Genomic DNA, 20,000 nt, shown 5'->3' with positions numbered 1-20,000 from the left:
TATATACACGGAAAAAAGTTGCTGCCATATATATATATATATTATATAGTGCTGTCAAATCTATTAATCGCGATTAATCGCATCTAACATAAAAGTTTGTTATATAATATACATGTGTGTGTGTGTGTGTGTGTGTGTATATATATATATATATATTTATATACAGTATATAAGTGTGCATGTATGTATGTGTATATATACACAGATACACACACAGACAAATATATATAATATAACACATTTAAATATGTAAACACAGATATATTATGTAAACACAAACTTATGTTAGATGTGATTAATCGGTTTGGCAGCACTAACACACACACACAAACACAAACACACACACACACACACACACACACACACACACACACACACACACACACACACACACACACACACACACACACACACACACACACACACACACACACACACACACACACACACACACACGTTATACAGTGTATAGATATATCTATATACACTGAAAAAGTTGCTGCCATATATAATGAATTAATTTTGACCCTGGTCTCTTCATCACATTACAGCTGATCTCCTGTCAGTCAGTCCAGTCCATGTTTAAACCGAGGAAATGATCTGTCATGGTGGAGAGATCCTGCTTCTATCAGCTGTCTGACAGCGTGTGTGGTTTCCTAAAACGGAAACAAAGCCTTCAGAAAGCCTGTAAATTCATCAACAACCCGCTGCTCTTCAGTTATTCTTAGCCCTGGTCCAGGCTTAACTTTAGGCTCTTGAAATAACATGGAAGGAGGTTCTGGTTCCTCCAGATCTGACTGGAGTCTGTGTCACAGCAGCTCATGCTTCATATATCGACTCAAGCTCAGCTCGTATTCTATTCGTTTCTACATGTTCGAAATAAAGCCTTTCATTCATTCCTCCAAGCTGATAGGTTCAGGTTAGATCCTGCCTTGAGCTCAGATTTAGGTGGTTTTAGGTGTGTGAATGCGACCCCACCCAGTCAAAGGCTTCCTGTCTCTGCAGCCGCTTCTTTAGAGGATGTTCTTTTCTTCAATGCCGTTGCGGTTTCTAGTGTTCCTCATCTTCATCTGTGTGTGTTTTACAGTGCGAGAGGCTCAATTTAGCACAATACTAAAGCGTTATTCCTCCATGTGTGATAGTTTCTGTCTTATTTCTTGTGTATTTCTCATTTTTCCTTCCTCTTTTTTTTTTTCTTCTTCCTCTATTGATTTCATGCGGTAGTGGATTGTCTAGGTTTAGTGTCGTTCTGGGGGTGTCTCTGTGATTGTGTGTTTGTGGTTTATGTTTGCTGGGCTTTTGGACTTTCTACATTTGGCAGGGAGCGTCAGAAATGATTTCCTGCTTGATTTGAGATCAAGATTCACTTAATAGAAAGAGTTTTGATCCTGAATTGAACTTTAGTGAATTATTCATCATGTCTCAGACCACAGAGAGACTCAGACTTGCTGATTCATGTCATTTTATGTCTGCTTTTTCTTTGGCGTGTCAACGTATCATGAAGAACTGCATGATGCCGGGTGATGTGACTGTCGATAAATAAAAATAAGGACTTTTTGTCCCCCCCATCTGAGTAGGAATTTATACATTTTTAAATTAATTTATGTTTAAAAACATTCATTTTTAAATATTTATTATATTATTTAAATATTTTAAAATAATTATTATACAATTTTCATATTTTTTAATATTATTTAATTATCTTAGATGCCAACTTAGATGGAAAAGTCAGTTTAATGTAATTTAAATTATAATGACTTACACAGTTATTTTGATTATAGTCAGAAGTAAGTCAGGCTTTCGTGTTTTTAGCGTTTTAAATGTTTTTCTTTTAAATGTATCCACTTATTTTACCATATAAGTCATAGGTTAAAATATTACCACACTGTAAAATATAACATGATCAATAAGTGCTTTTACACTTCTCATCAAAATAAGTTAAAGGTGCAATATGTAGGATTTTTGCAGTAAAATATCCCAAAAACCACTAGGCCAGTGTTATATATTTTGTTCTAGGGCTGGATGATTCATCGAAAAGTAATCGAACGTCCAGGGTTTTTTAGGGTCGTTTTCCCATGTCAGTTATTTCGGTTTTAGTCACGTGATTCCGCCCCGTCAGTCACATCACGTGTAGTTTGCAGGCACACGGAAAGATGCAGGAGCGGTTATCTGTGTTTATAGATGCTCAGAATTACTATGGTAGTTGCATGTTTTACACAGTTTATACAGGTCAGTTAATCGCCGTTCTTATGCGCTGATACACGCACACCCCAAAGCCAGATCACTTTCACTTGAGTCCTCATGTATTTAAAGGCGTGCCAGTTTGAACATTGCAAGCGACTGTGCACTATTCAAGAACAACAATATGGCAAACATCTCTTTTTTCTGTGACAGAGAGCCGAGCCGTGTTAGGTCTTTGACAACACGCGCACTCCCTGAAACCAGATCCCTTTCACTTGCGTCCTCACAAAACTTTGTTGATTATATGTGTTTTAAAGTAGCCTGGTGGTCTTACCAGACTTTCGTACATTTCATTTGTACAGAGAGTCTGTCCTCTCTCCATTGACAAGCGTTAACTTCCTTGAAGGCGGGTACTCATCTTGAAGTTTAAAACTATTGGATCTGCTCAGAGTCACTCTGGATCTGCCATAACCAATCACTAACGTTTGGTCGTGACGTATGTCATGCGCCGTTCGCCTCTGATTCTCACACGGAAATCCGTAAAAATAAATGTGTAGCCACCTCAGTGAAAAAACCTAAAACTTGTGCATTCGGATTGTGATTTATTCACAGTTTTGTGATGGGGAACGGCTGCTCACGTGGTCCGTGACATTATTGTGCTGTAAATAAAATGTCATATGCTTGTTATGATAAGAATAAATGCTGCTGTAAATAACGGCCCAATTCAAATGTTTACATGCTTTTCTTCCTTTATTTTTTGAGCGTGATGAAATATATCGCTCTTGTAAATACTCGCCAGCATTTAAAGAAATACAAGTCTAGAAATACATCCAAATGACAGCGAAGCGCAACCGTACGGTGCACTGCAGGGGTCAAAAAGGATATAAACAGTGAATTTTGAAGTGATATATATTCTTGAAAACTCAGAGATGTGGATTCGGACAGCAATTAAGTGACCACACGACCTGGTGTTTGTCTCAAACAGTGATCCGGCTGGGATTTTTACGCGGGTGGTGGGAGACGGACGGCAATAAAATCACTGACTAGCCCCTGTAGATGATGACTACCTCACGCGAAACAATTACTGTCCGAATAGGGCTTCAGCAACTCCTTCACCACTGACGGAGCGAGCTGGAAAGGCTTTAACTTCTGGATATTCCAGAACAGAATGAATGGCTTCGCTCGCATCTTTTCTCCGCCGCCATTACTGAACTACAACTCAAACTAGCGCACGACATCAACGTCATCGTTCTCAGCCACGCCCTCTGTTCGCTGATTGGACAGGTAAAAATTTGTTCGGAGAAAACCTAAGACTATACCGCAGTCCCAGACGGAGAACTGAAGGAAGATGAAAATTGAGCGGAAGTATGTAGGAGGGCGGAGCCAGGCTAGTTTTAAAGGCCCCCTGAAAGGTTTTGTAGCTTTTAGTATGATTATGTTAGCCTTAAAGTTAGGAATAAGCTGGTGTGTTCCAAAAAAATGACAAAATTTGCATTTATGAGATATAAGCATTCAAAACTTAGTCGCTCACTTCCGTTAAAACGAATCACAGATTTTTTTTAAGTCAGTTTAATGTAATTTAAGTTGAAATGACCTAAACAGTTGATTGTACTTAAAAATTGAAGTCAGCAAGTTTTTTTTTCCAGTGCATATTTTGTGGTCAGCGTTAGAATGTGAGGAGGTCCCGGGAGCGGCTCTGTGTTTTATTTAGGATCTCTGTCTTCTTGATTTGTTCGAGGCGGAAGGGTCAGACGCTGGGTGAACATTTCTCAAGACCACACAGATGAAAACCTCCACCCATCGCTACAAGAGAAGCGTTTGTTATCAGTACTGAGAGAAATACGGCTTTATTAGGCAATACTGCTGCTGTGGAAGGCCATGAACTCCTTGGCTTCTTATTTTAGGAGATTTCTTTCGGATGGAAGAATTTGCATCCAGGCACCAGAGTAGATGGGAGCTGTATTTATTTCCTTTCCGTTTGCACTTGTTCCAGCTTTAAAGACAATATCCTCCAGATGAAGCTGTTTAATCCCAGTGCAGATCTTAGACTTGATTCACTTCCTAGAAAGCTTCTGCAGGAAGTTGTAGACTGAAATAAGATCTTGCTCAGCATCACATCTACAGCTCTTCATAAAAACACACACCCAGCAACGCAAGACGCCACAGGACAGGAGAACAGGGTTAAAAATGTAACTAATCGATATCACCATACTTCCCCAGGTTGATAACATTAAGAAATGCATTAAAGGATTAGTTCACTTTCAAATAAACTTTTGCTTAAAATTTACTCACCCCCTTGTCATCCAAGATATCCATGTCTTTCTGTCTTCAGTCGAAAAGAAATGAAGATTTTTGATGAAAAGATTTCAGGATATTTCTCCATATAATGGAAGTCAATAGACCCCAAATGGTTCGAGGTCCAAATGAGAGGTTCTGTACAGCTTCAAAAGGGCTTTAAACCACATCAAACGGTACCAGACGATCAATAAGGGTCTTATCTAGCGAAACGATCATTCTTTTTTTTTTTTAAATAAGTAAAGTTTAAGTTTTATAAGCACAAATGCTCGTCTTGCTCTGTTCAGTGATAGGTTTAAAGCCCGTTTGAAGCTGTACTGAACCTCTCATTTGGACCTTGAACCGTTTGGGGTCTATTGACTCCCATTATATGGAGAAAGATCCTGAAATCTTTTCATCAAAAATCTTCATTTCTTTTCGACTGAACAGAAAGACATGGATATCTTGGATGACAAGGGGGTGAGTAAATTATAAGCAAAAGTTTATTTGATTGCGATTGCGTTGAGAGCGTCTGAAAGCTGTGACATCCTTAAACGTGGAAAAAAACGTTATCCTAAATAAACCATGGAGATCAATCAGATTTAGCCATACATGTATGATCCAGAATCAGATCTAGAGGCTGAAATTGAACAGGAGAAGCAGCAACGACTACAGCAGGACGTCTCTATGGTATGTGACGTTACTGTAACTGTAACTTATATACTTGCTTAGCGGCTTGTCATGCACAAGTTTTACAACATTTGTGTGTTTACTCGTGGTTTATGAGGATATAATTTGGTTTATGGACTATTATATGTGATTTAATGTTAGCAGTAGCAAGCGTAACGGTTTTGCACGTCAGACTAGTGTGTGTTTACATAGAAAAACAATGGAATAGTAGCACATTTGAATGAACGAGTCCATAGCTAATAGGGATGCCACAATTCTCAATATAATATTGAACCGTTCTGTACGGCATTCACGGTTCAATACGCGCTTGTGAATTACTTTTTTTTCCGGTTTTGCATTTAATTAATTATTTTTCTACACATGCTATCATTTGCCTCCATCCCAATACTGAACAACGCAACATACATTCACATCACACGTTAGTGGTGGAGAACACTAGAGTTATTCACAATCACGCAAGTTCATTATTTGCATGCGTTTTAAAGCCTTGCCGGTTAAACATTTCATTGGCGTGCTTATGCGCATGCGCTTTTCCGAGCATGAGCACTAAACGCCTGTCAAACACGCGATAACTGGACTAAGTATTCGTCTTACTGCGCTAATACTGTCAAATACACACAAGGTTAACATAAACACAGTAGGTTATGTCTAAAGTGAAAGTAAAATAGCGTGTGTCTGTATATTAGATGAACGCAGGTCTTAAATTGACAGCAGCGCAGCCTTTAGTGAACACGCTGTCCTTAAAGGGACAGTTCACCTCTAAAATTAAATCATTATTTACTCACTCTAATGTTGTTCAAAACCTGTATTAATTTCTTCTGTTGAACACAGACAGTTGAATACCAGACAGTTGATGGTAGCCATTGACATCCATATAATTATTTCCTACAATGGGGACCAGCAACTGTTTGGTTTCCAACATTCTTCAAAATATATTTTATGTCCAACAGAAGAAAGAACTTTATTCAGGTTTAAAACAACTTGTGCGTGAGTAATCAATGACAGAATTTTCAGTTTTGAGTGAACTATTAATAAAACAACAAAAGACAAAGAGAAAATCACTCACTGCTCTTGACTGAAAAACTTTAATACAGTAGCTTTAATGAGAATCAATGGAGATTTTATAGTCTATGTAGTGTTTTATTTTTACATTTATTCATTCAATTTCATACTTTAATGCTGCTGTACAGCTCTGAGCTGCTAGTGTTAATCTTTATATATGTGTGTGTGTGTGTGTGTGTGTGTGTGTGTGTGTGTGTGTGTGTGTGTGTGTGTGTGTGTGTGTGCGTGTGCGTGTGCGTGTGCGTGTGCGTGTGCGTGTGCGTGTGCGTGTGCGTGTGCGTGTGCGTGTGCGTGTGCGTGTGCGTGTGCGTGTGTGTGTGTGTGTGTGTACAAGTGTTTTTCTTTAAGTAAAGTTTTAAGTTTAAGTAAGGTTTTTCAAGTCTTTTAAGTAAAATAAAGAAAGTGTATTGCAATAAAACATTTTCTTGCTGTTCCTGTCGCCTAAGAATAGAATAACGAAAAACTGATGTGACAAGCCATCAGAACCGAACCGAACCGAAAACTGTGGTTAGAAAACCGAGGTATGTATTGAACCGTGGACTAACTGTATTGTTGCATCCCTAGTGGTCATTCATTTTTGTTGAAAAAATTAGCTTGTTTTGTTTTTTTTAACTAGTCTACAGTGGAGGCATTTATTTCATTTTAGTTTACTCCGGTTTGCTAACTGCTCTAAACAAAACGTGCAGCCAATGTATAACGTTAATAAAGATAAAGTAAATAAGTAAAATTATTGTTATTGTTGTTATTATTAAGTTAAAAGTGAATCTAGTGCTATTATTGCTGGTGCCCTGCCATGAACCGAACCGTGGCATTGGTGTATCGTTACACCCCTAATGTACGTTCATGAAAGAGACTGCAAACCATGTCTTGCTTTTCTAAGAGATCATGAGTTTCTAAGCATGTTTCTATAGTTTCAAGACGTCCAAAAGTGAGTGATTACCGAATGTTCCGAATCTTTACTGAATTACTGAATCATCCTGCATCTTTCTGAACAGGAATCTTTACTTTCTCCAAATCGTCTTGAGTTTGAAATGATCTGAGGAAGTTTTCAGTGCGGGACGTGTCTTCAGATCATGTCCTCAAACTAATGGATGGAGGGGGGATGGTGCACTCTGGACGAGGAAACTCAGCACGTCCGGAAGCTTTGGCTTTGTCTCGGGATTATAATGTTCCAACAGATGTTCCGGTAAGAGAGACGGACCGAGAGAAAAGGAGGGTTTTATTCACCAATCCATTCCTCAGTAAGGCCTGTGAGGAGTCTGTGAGGTTGAGTGTTGTTTGCAGTGGTGGTGTGTCCCGGTCCGGAGAGATATACGTCTCTCTCCATTCAGCCAGTGCACACAGAAGGGAACGTTTATCATCAGCCAGAGCAGTTTAATTACACACTGAGATAATGTGTTCCTAAATAACCCTTCAGGAGGAGCGTCAGCCTTGGAAACCCTGTGCCGGCAGAACTTCATTCATACACAACAGTTTTATATCAATCGCACGGAGTGTTGTTGGGTTGTTTCCGTGCCAGATATTTGATTGCTTTTGTAGACGGAAAGCTAGTGGGGATTTGGCTGTGGTTTATGGGGTTAATTAAAAGGGTTTATTGAAATGTTTGGATTGATTGTCTTATGTCTTTCTGTGATGTGTCTTGATTTCTTTTAGTACTGTGTATCGTCAACTACGTCATGAATGTCATGGAGCGCAACAGTTGGGTTCAAGAGGTCATTATCCCATTCATTTCCTCCATAAAGAAATTGACTTAACTATAAAAACTTTTCAGACAGACAATATATGATTCTGTAGAAGACAGAAGTCGGTTTGATTTTTAACAAGGGATGCACAAATATCAAATTTTGGGTGAAAAAGATTACATACCGATAACCGATAATTCTATATATTTGAAAGCCGATAACCGATATATCGTGCATTCCCTAAATGAAAGGAAAAATGAGCTAGTGCTTGGCAAGTCGGGATGCACTGATATGAACATTTTGGCCAATACCGCTAATAACCTATAATTCTTTATATTTAAAAAGCCGATAACCGATATATTGGCCGATACATCAAAATACAAATCCACATTTTTTAATGATTTTTGCTCAGCGTTCATCTATTCAGTGTTTTCAACCACATAATGTTTATTTTGGGTTTCAGACATTTAAATTCTCATAAGTACTAGCAAAAAACACACACTGATGTCTATGAAGCGGCAATAACAATCCTTTCAGACAATTCGAATTTGACTATGTGTTTTATTCATATCAGACACGCATAAAGTAACAATATAGTTTATTCTATTCTTCTCCCAGTTCAGCGGTCACTTACTTTCATGTATTTCGTGAGACAAAGATGAATTTACGTGATGTTAATCCGACAGATCTGATTCTTGCAAACATGTAAACTACATGGCGACGCCCGTCGCGCTATTATAGATCAACTAACACACATTCACTTAGTCTTACACATATTCGAAAATCTGAATATCAGATAGTTCATGAAATAGTTTGTGAATATTTTGAATAAAAAAGAAAAAACGAAATAAACCCGATACAGCTGAGCTGTGTGTCATGTGAGAAGCATGACGTGTCGCCATGGAAACAATAAGGCGATGCGTTCTAAAATATTTAGCCAGAGAATATGGTCATATTTCTGCAAAATAATGCTGAACCTTGAAGCTGGTTTGTAGCAGACCAAGAATACTGACTCTGCTGTTATTAGTCCTGTGACTGTTATTTAGTGTTAAATTAAACCTATTGTAGTTGGGTTAGATGGCTTAGGTTTTACTGTGAATTTAAGTAAATTGTGTTTTGTTTTTATTTATATTTATATATTTAAGTATACTTTAAACTTTTAATCAATTGTTCAATAAAAAATGTAAAAAAATCAATAAAAAGCCATTCTCTGATATCATCCACCGTCATTTTGTGGCTCTTTTTTAATGAAATATGTTAATAAATATAGCTGCAAGCAGCAATACCAGGGCCAAGCGCAAATAAGCCAATAAGACATGCCAACATGGCAGGGAGGGTTAGACCAACTGCAACAATGAGCAATTAAAGGCATTTTAAGATGATTTTAGGCAAAAAGGCATTGTAGTCTATGGGAATTTCATGTTTGTTCTATTATAGCGCCACTAAGAGGCACAATCCTACAATTTTTTTTATGTGTCTTTGGAGTGAACCCATACACGTGTGTGTCAATTTGGGTGGAAGTATCTCATTTTGTTTTGCAGTTATAGACATATGTATGAAAAAACACGAAAAAATGACTGACACCTGACTTTGATTAGATTTCGTCTCGATCGGACTAGCGGTTTTGAAGATCAGCTAACGTTTTTTTAAGCGACAAATTACCGCGCTGCACAAACCATACACCGAAATCTGGCAAGTCTGGTATCATTGGACTCCGCAAGGATTCAGGAGACTAAAAAAGTTACTCCCATGAAAATAAGTCAACCACACCCAAAGTTATAAGCATTTGGAAAAATAAATTCTCCACTATGTGGCGCTGTTTCGAAACTTCTCAGGCTCCTTCAGGGTATCATGGTGATGACCCATACAGAGTTTCGTAATGAGTTCATAAAATACAGCATTTTAGCATATAATTCAAAATGGCCGACAACCAAAATGGCCAATATGGTAACATTGGATATCAGACGACTCGGCATGACGTCCTAAGGAGACCGCTTTTATGATTTTTGGACAAACGGTTCAGAAGTTATAAGCAAAAATAGCCATTTTTCGTATCTCTGGACCAGTAGGTGGCTTCAGGTCATGCTTGTGCTGACATGTACCAAGTTTGGTTTGAATACGATAAAGCGTTGCGGAGATATAGCATTAAGTGTATTTTCACAACCACTACGTAAAATTTGTTCGCGTATTTATCAAAAACTATTTGACGAATTAACTTGAATTCCATAACTTTTTGTCAGCATGGTCTGAAGATAATCTGGTTCAATATTTGTGAAAATCAGAGCAACGGCCTAGGCGGCGTTTGAAAAAGTAGGTTTTTCGGAAAATTCAAAATGGCGGGAAGATTTTCTTGATGGAAAATGACGTCATAGGGTGCAATCGAATCGTTTCTAGCCATTAGGGTTCAAAAGTTATTAGCATAAATATGAGTGAAACTTTGGACAGGTGGTGGCGCTAGAGGGATTGTTTTAGAGACTCCAAAATCGGTGTGGTTAATGTTGGGCCACACATTCTATCTGTGTGCCCAAATTCATAACTTTCCCGCAAACGGTTCTATGGGCTACCATAGACTTCAATGGCGGAATAATAGTAAGAAATCTAACGATTTCAATGGGTGACTGGGACACCCCTCCAAGGGTTAGGGTTAGGGTGGGACACCCCTCCAAAATAATTCTGATGACAGACTTCAGCTCAGGCGTTTCAGAATAACCAACATTTGAGATGCTGCGATGTGATTGGTCCGCTGATTAGTCCAATTATCCAATCACATCCTCTGTTGAGGTGAGCTTTTTTGTTGCACATTTATTTGATAAATGTGTTTCCATTGTCTTTTAATTGGATGCTTTTCCATCCATCAGGTTTTTTTTTAATGCGATATCCCTAAGTTGGCATAAGAATAGGTGGATGGAAACACAGCTAGTGATTTCAGGACATGTTTTATAGCACTAATCTGATTTAAGTGACATTTCTGCAATTTTCCAAGAGTTTTCGCTAGTCTCTTTTTACTCTAAAGGCGAGTATTTTCCTGGTATTCAGTGCTGTGATAACTCAACGCCATTTTCAAATAAGATGCTTGTGGAGGATTGTCTTATTTAATAGAGCCGAGCACAAGAGACAGTGTGTGTGAGCACTTAAACTATGAGAGCTCTTTTTAGCGTGTGTGTAGAGCATTGAGACGCGGGTACAAAGAAGCGTCTGTTAGCCGAAGCCGAGCGGAGCTTCCTCACATTTCCATCAGATCTCTCCATCCACTCTTTTATCAGCTGCTGTGAATGGGCTGAATGTGTGTGTGAAGTGTGTGTGAAGCTGACAGGGTTATAATGAGTGTTAAAGGAAGTGACTTCATCATCAGTGGTGTTTTCATGCTTCTCAAAGCTTACTGTGGTAAGTGTATTACCGGATACTTGGGGTCTTCAGAAGTGAATTCTTTCATCATTTACTCAAGACCTGTGTTACTGTCCTTCTTCACTGGAACACAAAAGCGGATGTTTTAAGTGTCGTAATGAGGCTGTGGAGTTCCAAGAATGACAAAAAAAGTAATGGAAGTAGTTCCTATGACTTATTTTGAGTCGTCTGAAGTCACGCAACACACTTTTGGTCTGGAATGTGGAGTGTGTGTGTGTGTGTGTGTGTGTGTGTGTGTGTGGGGGGGGGCATGTTTTTGAGAAATATCAGGACACAAATGTGTATAATGACATAGGTATTACAAAAAGAGGGTGAAATATGAGGACGTTCCCCATGTCCTCACTTTTCAAAATGCTTATAAATCACAGAATTTGTTTTTTTTCACCGAACGTAAACTGTGCAGTTTCCTGTGATGGGTGTGTGTGTGTGTGTGTGTGTGTGTGTGTGTGTGTGTGTGTGTGTGTGTGTGTGTGTGTGTGTGTGTGTGTGTGTGTGTGTGTGTGTGTGTGTGTGTGTGTGTGTGTGTGTGTGAGACTGTGTGTGTGTGAGACTGTGTGTGTGTGAGACTGTGTGTGTGTGAGACTGTGTGTGTGTGAGACTGTGGGTGTGTGAGACTGTGGGTGTGTGAGACTGTGGGTGTGTGAGACTGTGGGTGTGTGTGAGGGAGGGAGTGAGGGAGGGTGTGTGTGAGAATTTGTGTGGGTGCGATTGTGCGTGAGTGTGGGAGTGAGTGTGTGTATGTATGTATGTATGTGTGAATGTGCGATTGTATGTGTATGCGAGTGTGTGTGTGAGTGAGTGAGTGAGTGAGTGAGTGAGTGAGTGAGTGAGTGAGTGAGTGAGTGAGTGAGTGAGTGAGTGAGTGAGTGAGTGAGTGAGTGAGTGAGTGAGTGTGTGAGTGTGTGAGTGTGTGAGTGTGTGAGTGTGTGAGTGTGTGAGTGTGTGAGTGTGTGAGTGTGTGTGTGAGTGTGTGTGTGAGTGAGTGTGTGAGTGAGTGTGTGAGTGAGTGTGTGAGTGAGTGTGTGTGTGAGTGTGTGTGTGAGTGAGTGTGTGAGTGAGTGTGTGTGAGTGAGTGTGTGAGTGAGTGTGTGTGAGTGAGTGTGTGAGTGAGTGTGTGAGTGAGTGTGTGAGTGAGTGTGTGAGTGAGTGTGTGAGTGAGTGTGTGAGTGAGTGTGTGAGTGAGTGTGTGAGTGAGTGTGTGAGTGTGTGAGTGTGTGAGTGAGTGTGTGAGTGTGTGAGTGTGTGAGTGTGTGAGTGTGTGAGTGTGTGAGTGTGTGAGTGTGTGAGTGTGTGAGTGTGTGAGTGTGTGAGTGTGTGAGTGTGTGAGTGTGTGAGTGTGTGAGTGTGTGAGTGAGTGAATGTGGGTGTGTGTGAGTGACTGAGTGAGTGACTGAGTGAGTGACTGAGTGTGTGAGCGAGTGTGTGTGTGTGTGTGTGTGTGTGTGTGTGTGAGTTCGATCTCTCCTCCTGTTTAAACACAAACGGCTGGAATGTCTGTAGTGTCTCTGCCCGGCAGTTTCTATTTTAGCCGAGCGGCTCGTAATGGAGGAACACACACTGAACACACACTGATCTCTTGTGTGAGGAAACAGAGAGTGTGTGAGTGGAAAACAGAGGAATGTGCTTTGAATCTGATCTGACGTCATCCACTGAACATGAAGCCTGCGACTGAGAAGTGTTTATTAGTGTTGACTGATTGCTAAGGCACACATCACTGTCACTATTGTTCATATTTAGAGTTGGTGATGTGAATAAAGCTCTTCTATTGAACCGTTGTGCCGCAGACATGCACAAGTCCTTCAGTTGTGTAATCGACTCGCTCTGGAAGAGGGAAATGAGGCGTATCTAATAGTGTTGTCAAAAATATTGATATTTCGATCGATACTGAAATATCTGAAACGATGCGATACTCCTTTTCTACAGTATCAATAGTGTTTCTGCTGGTTAATCCTCTGAACATGGCGAACGCGTGCTCTGCTGGATTTTTCCTCATGACTGTGTGTTAGTGTTGGTGTGACCGATCTGAATTTCGTGTGGGGTTTCACATAACGTTAATCCTACTAATTCCCGCAGATTTCGCGCTCGCATCTGAAGCGCGCACACACATACCGTAATAAAGCCGCCTCTGACATACAAGTGCAAAAATGAGCTCCTTTATCCAGCTTATTACTGGTCAAATACACTCAAAATTGTCTCAATGCCCATCTTGGTGAGTATTAACGTAAACACAGTCGTAAAAAGTTCAGGAAGAATGTGTTACAGGAATCCACGCGTGCGTCAGGTCTTAAAGGGACAGCAGTTATTTATTATTCAAACTACAAAAAAGACAAACGATCACTTACTGCTGCTCTTGACTGATTAACTTGTGTAACTTTGTGTAATTTTTTATAATAAAGATTATCCAATGTCATTTTAAATTTGATTACTTTGTTTTTTTTAAATTCAGTTTCTTACCTGAATACTGTTAGACCTACCTGAAAAAATAGAGCAGTCTATTTCATTTGTATCTTTATTCTATTGTATTTATTTGTGCTATTGTTAGTCATTTGTTTATTTGTTCTTATTTTATTACGGTTTATTTGAAATCAAGCTTCCTTGTGCTGTAGCTATTGCAACACAATTAGTTAGCAAATATTTGTGAGATAATTGTAATGGTAATTGATCAACGTTTATATATGAGAAAAAACGTAAAAGCTTTATTATATAAAGTGATCTCTTCAGAAGACATTTTTAATCGCCTATACTTTCAATAGACGGACGAAAAAAGAAATTATATAAAAAAATATCTATTTGACAGTATATGCAGCGTTTTTTCCCCGTGGTATCGAAAATGGTATCAAATATCGAAACTTTTTTTTAGGTATTGTATCGAATTTATAAATTCCAGTATCGTGACAACACTAGTATCTATTACAGAAGTTAAATGGTTGTGAATTCTGTTTCTAGTGGACTTTAATACACATGCTGCAGTTTAATATATGATGAGTTGCATCATATTATAAGAACGTCACTGAGATAATTTTGGGAGAAAGACGTTGAACGTGGCGTGAGTTTTCTAAGCACATTGCCAGGCCGCCGATGCTGGAGAGGAACCAAACATGAAGTCATTGGGATGGCAGTGAAGCAGTGTGTGTGTGTGTGTGTGTGTGTGTGTGTGTGTGTGTGTGGGTGGGTGTGTGTATCATTATCTGGAATAAATACTGACTCACAAATCTGGGATGCTGAAATGAGCCGGGATGAGCGGTCGGTCACAGACTCTCCTGAGCTGGTTTTGTCTCTTAAGTTGTGTTTTTTTCTTATTCAGCAAATGAACCAGGAGAGTTCAAACTGTTTGATATAAGAGCAAAAACACAGATAACATCTTGATAAAATAATCAAGGCATGCTATACACTAAATAGTAGTCAATAGCAATATACACATTTTGTATTTAAAACATTTTAAATATATGAAAAAAGCAATGAAGCCTAAGTGATGCCGGAAGTGAATCAGTGAATCATTGAGCTGACATTTTCAACTGTTCAACTGAATCAAACTGAATCAAACGGAATCAAATTGAATCAAACTGATGACTGATTTATGAGCTTGATAACGTCAGTCTCTGTTATGAGAAACATTCTGTAAATTATGCAGTAGATCTCCTCTTGTGTTGCACATTCTGGAAATTAATCTTGAAAATGATCTTCCTGTTTGAGAGTGTGTGTTGTGAAATGTGCAGTGTGAGTGTATAGTATAGATTATACATGTATTTATTAATTGTGTTGTGTGTGTTTGTTCAATGCAGGTGGGCAAAGAGACGGTTCAGACCACTGAAGATGCCATCATGAGGAGAGACATGCCACCTGCCTTCATCAAGTAAGACACACACTCGCACACTTACAGTCACACACACACACACACACACACACACAAACACACACAGACTCATTTGCATACACACACACACACACACACACACACACACACACACACACTCACATACACATACAATCGCACATTCACACATACACACATACACACACTCACTCACTCACAATCACACACACACTTGCACACACACAAATTCTCACTCACACACACTCGCACACTCATAATCCCACACTAGCACACACACACACACACACACACACACTTGTGCGCACGCACACACACACACACACACACTCACTCGCATACACTCACACTCACACACTCTCACACACACACAAACACACCCACAGACTCATTTGCATACACACACCCGCACTCTCACACACACTCACTCGCACACTCACTCACACACTCACTTACAATCACACACTTGCACACACACAAATTCTCACTCATGCACACACTCGCACACTCAAAATCCCACACTCACACACACACACTTGCGCACACACACACTTGCGCACACACACACACACACACACACACACACACACACACACACACACTCGCATACGCTCACACACTCTCACACACACTCACACACAATCACACATTCACACATACACACACTAACTTGCACACTCACACACTCACCCACAATCGCACACACACTTACACACAAACAAATTCTCACTCCCACACACACTCGCACACTCACAATCCCACACTTGCACACTCACACACACACTTGCGCGCACACACACACACACACTCACACACAATTGCACATACACACAGTCGCACACTCGCATACACTCGCACTCACACACACACACACACACACACACACACTCGCACACTCAAGCACACACACTCGCATACACATACAATCGCACATTCACACCCTCATTCACACACTCATTCACACACTCATTCACACACTCACTCACAATCTCACTCACAATCTCACACACAATCTCACACACACACACAGTCGCACACACAGTCGCACACTCGCACTCACACACTCTCACACTCTCACACACACTTAAGTGTTTGTGTGTGTGAGAGAGTATTAGAGCCGGATGGCTGTGCGTGTGTGTGCATTAGCCTTTGGTTTTAAATGAAAGTGTGTATGCGCAAACTTTACATTTCTTCAGCGTTTTTAAACGTTCCTGTAGCTCAAACAGGACTCCGGTACTTTTCAAATTCTCTTTGGATGAAAGCATGTGCCAAATGCATGAATGTAAAAGTCATCTGAAGCTGTTCGAAAACACGTTCTTCCAGCTAACTCCGTGTGTGAGGGTGTGTTTTGAGGGAGGAAGTGCTCTAATGCAGGTGTGTTGACTAATAAATGAGGTGTGGACATGCTGGAGCAGCTGCGCTCATGAGCAAACACAACTACAACTCCTGAGAATCACTAGAGCTCTTTCACATGGGTTATTGACTCATAATGCTGCCAACAGATCGAGTCAGTGAGTTGAATCCAATCAGGTTGATTCATTCATTTCGTTCAACTGAATCAGTTCGATTCACTCAGAGATTCTGTCAAATGAATGCATGATTCATCTCAAACAATGAGTCTCTACTTCTTGCAGTAACACTGTCTGTGTCTCTCATGTCCCTTCAAATCGCCAACTCTCATTCAAAATTAATGGCTTTTGGTGGATTTACCACACGCAAATCACAGAAAATTTCAAGAGACACACACACACACACACACACACACACGCACGCACGCACACACACATCTGTGCCTTCAGTCCTCTCACAGTGTTGTTTAGGGAATAACTAAAAATAAATAAAACAGGAAATAGCTGAAAATCTTTCAGATATAACACATCAAACCCTGAGCCATAAACCATCTCCAAACCAGCAGAGCTGACTCAGAGGTTTATCTGTACGGGTTTGTTGTTGTTCATCTCAAAGCCCTCAGATATGCTGTTTACGTGAGTCTGTGTCGGCTGTTTACTCAGACGTTGAGTCAATTGTTACTCAAACATGATTTATTTACAATAATGATACGTTGCATGAGTCCAGAAGGCTTTAGCTTCTAGACGAGACGCTCCTGTGCCGCGGCATTGATCCTGAAGCTGTGAGACACACATGAGTTGATTCTGCTGAGCTCAGGGAGAACGCGTGGGTTACTGGAAACACTGACACACACATAATGAACAACCGACTGTACGATTCCCCTCTGAATATAGCTTCTGTTCGTGTGTGGCCTGATGCATTAATGCTGATTAACATTCACATGCATTACTCCAGCCTTCACATCTCCCTGCCACACACACACATTCGTGACCTAGCTGTCCTGCAACACACACACACACACACACAGACACACACACACACACACACACACACACACACACACACACACACACACACATTCGTGACCTAGCTGTCCTGCAACACACACACACACACACACACACACACACACACACACACACACACACACACATTCGTGACCTAGCTGTCCTGCAACACACACACACACACACACACACAGACACACACACACACACATTCGTGACCTAGCTGTCCTGCAACACACACACACACACACACACACGCACACACAGACACACACACACATTCGTGACCTAGCTGTCCTACAACACACACACACACACACACACACACAGCTGCAGTCTGCCACAGAGAAATATGACACCAGTCTCCATCCTGCAACAACAAAACCCTCCTGACGACAGATTGACACAGATGAATAGGACGTGTGTGTGTGTGTGTGTGTGTGTGTGTGTGTGTGTGTGTGTGTGTGTGTGTGTGTGTGTGTGTGTGTGTGTGTGTGTGTGTGTGTGTGTGTGTGTGTGTGTGTGTGTGTGTGTGTGTGTGGAGAGCTATCCATCATCTATGTAAAGTAAATACAATATTTATGTAAAAATAAATATTTAATAAAAAAGTATAATATTTAATAAAAAGTATAATATTTAATAAAAAGTATAATATTTAATAAAAAGTAAAATATTTAATAAAAAAGTAAAATATTTAGTAAAAAGTTTAATATTCAATTAAAAGGTTAAATATTCAATGAAAAAGTAAAATATTTTGTGTAATATTTAGTAAAAAGTAAAATATTTTGTGTAATGTTTAGTAAAAAGTAAAATATTTTGTATAATATTTAGTAAAATATTTAGTAAAAAGTAAAAAAAAAATTATATTTAGTTCAAAAGTATTATATTTAGTAAAATATTTAGTAAAAAAGGTAAAATATTTAGTAAGAAAGGTAAAATATTTAGTAAAAAGTAAAATATTTTGTATAATATTTTGTAAAAAAGTTAAATATTTAGTGAAAAATGAAAATATTTAGTATAATATTTAGTAAAAAGTAAAATATTTAGTGTAATATTTAGTAAAAAAAGTAAAATATTTAATATAATATTTAGTAAAATGTTTATTGAAAATAAAAAAATTGTATAATATTTAGTAAAAAATTTAGTAAAATATTTAGTGAAAAAGTAAAATATTTAGTATAATATTTAGTAAAAAGTAAAATATTTTGTGTAATATTTAGTTAAAAAGTAAAATATTTAGTAAAAACTTTAAATATTTAGTGAAATTTAGTAAAAAAAAGTAAAATATTTATTAAAAATGAAAATATTTAGTAATATATTTAGTAAAATATTTAGTAAAAAGTAAACTATTTAGTGAAAAATGAAAATATTTAGTAAAAAGTAAAATATTTAGTAAAGGGTTTTTAAATATTTATGAAATTTAGTAAAAAAGGTAAAATGTTTAGTAAAAAGTAAAATATTTAGTATAATATTTTGTTAAAAAAGTAAAATATTTAGTATAATATTTAGTAAAATATTTAGTGAAAAAGTAAAATATTTAGTATAATATTTAGTAAAATATTTAGTGAAAAAGTAAAATATTTAGTATAATATTTAGTAAAAAATGTTGTAAATGATTTTTTAATATTTAGTGAAATTTAGTAAAAAAGGTAAAATATTTAAAAGAAAATGCCAAATATTTCTAGGAAATATAAATATAACTACACTGCTGTTAAAAAGTTAACTAAGATTATTTTGAAAGTAATGATCATTTTTTATTCAGCAAATTAAAAGTGACAGTCATTTATAATGTTACAAAATATTCTATTTCAAACAAAAGCTGTTCTTTTGAACTTTCTATTCATCAAAGAATCCTGAAGAATAAAATGCGTCACGGTTTCCAGCACTGATAATAATCATAACTGTGTGTTGAGCATCAAATCCTCCTCTGAGTGGCTGGTGAAGGGTCATGTGACGCCTCTTCCTCTCTCTGCAGGGTGGAGACCGCGTGCACTAAACTGGTGCAGGCCGCTCAGATGTTGAAGGCCGACCCGTATTCGGTCCAAGCCAGAGATTTCCTGATCGACGGGTCCCGCGGGATCCTCTCCGGAACCTCGGACCTGCTGCTGACCTTCGACGAGGCCGAGGCATGATGTGCTTTAAACACATTTAACGGGTTTGAGTGGATGCATCGATACTGACAGAATCTCTTTCCTGACCTCAGGTCCGCAAAATCATCCGTGTGTGTAAAGGGATCCTGGAGTATCTGACCGTGGCTGAGGTGGTGGAGTCCATGGAGGATCTCATCACTTACACCAAGAACCTGGGACCAGGTCAGGACCGCAGCGAGGGTTTCAACATTAAACACATTTGACCAGTCTGGACTAAACTGGCCGGTCAGTCCCAGTTGACCAGATGAAAGCCTCAGGCTGTATGTTTGTGTCCACAGGCATGACGAAGATGGCCAAGATGATAGACGAGCGGCAGCAGGAGTTGACCCATCAGGAGCACAGAGTCATGCTGGTCAACTCCATGAAC

General features: G+C 38.9%; 1 protein-coding gene across 1 annotated transcript in view; it reads left to right on the top strand.

Annotated features, from left to right (window-relative positions):
* The window catches only part of vclb (vinculin b), a 66,908-nt gene that overhangs the window by 1,644 nt on the left and 45,264 nt on the right, over positions 1-20,000 (top strand). Inside the window, exons 2-5 of the mRNA XM_079801369.1 lie at positions 15,077-15,147; positions 19,459-19,609; positions 19,687-19,795; positions 19,912-20,000. The exon at positions 19,912-20,000 is cut by the window's right edge and continues 34 nt beyond it. Of these exons, the coding sequence (XP_079657495.1) occupies positions 15,077-15,147; positions 19,459-19,609; positions 19,687-19,795; positions 19,912-20,000 (420 nt within the window). The remainder of the gene's footprint in view (positions 1-15,076; positions 15,148-19,458; positions 19,610-19,686; positions 19,796-19,911) is intronic.

This window comes from Gobio gobio (genome assembly GCF_949357685.1).
Source record: "Gobio gobio genome assembly, chromosome: 20".
In the NCBI taxonomy this organism is placed as follows: domain Eukaryota; kingdom Metazoa; phylum Chordata; class Actinopteri; order Cypriniformes; family Gobionidae; genus Gobio; species Gobio gobio.
Note: the sequence above shows the minus strand (reverse complement) of the source record. Positions and strands in the feature narration are given on the sequence as shown.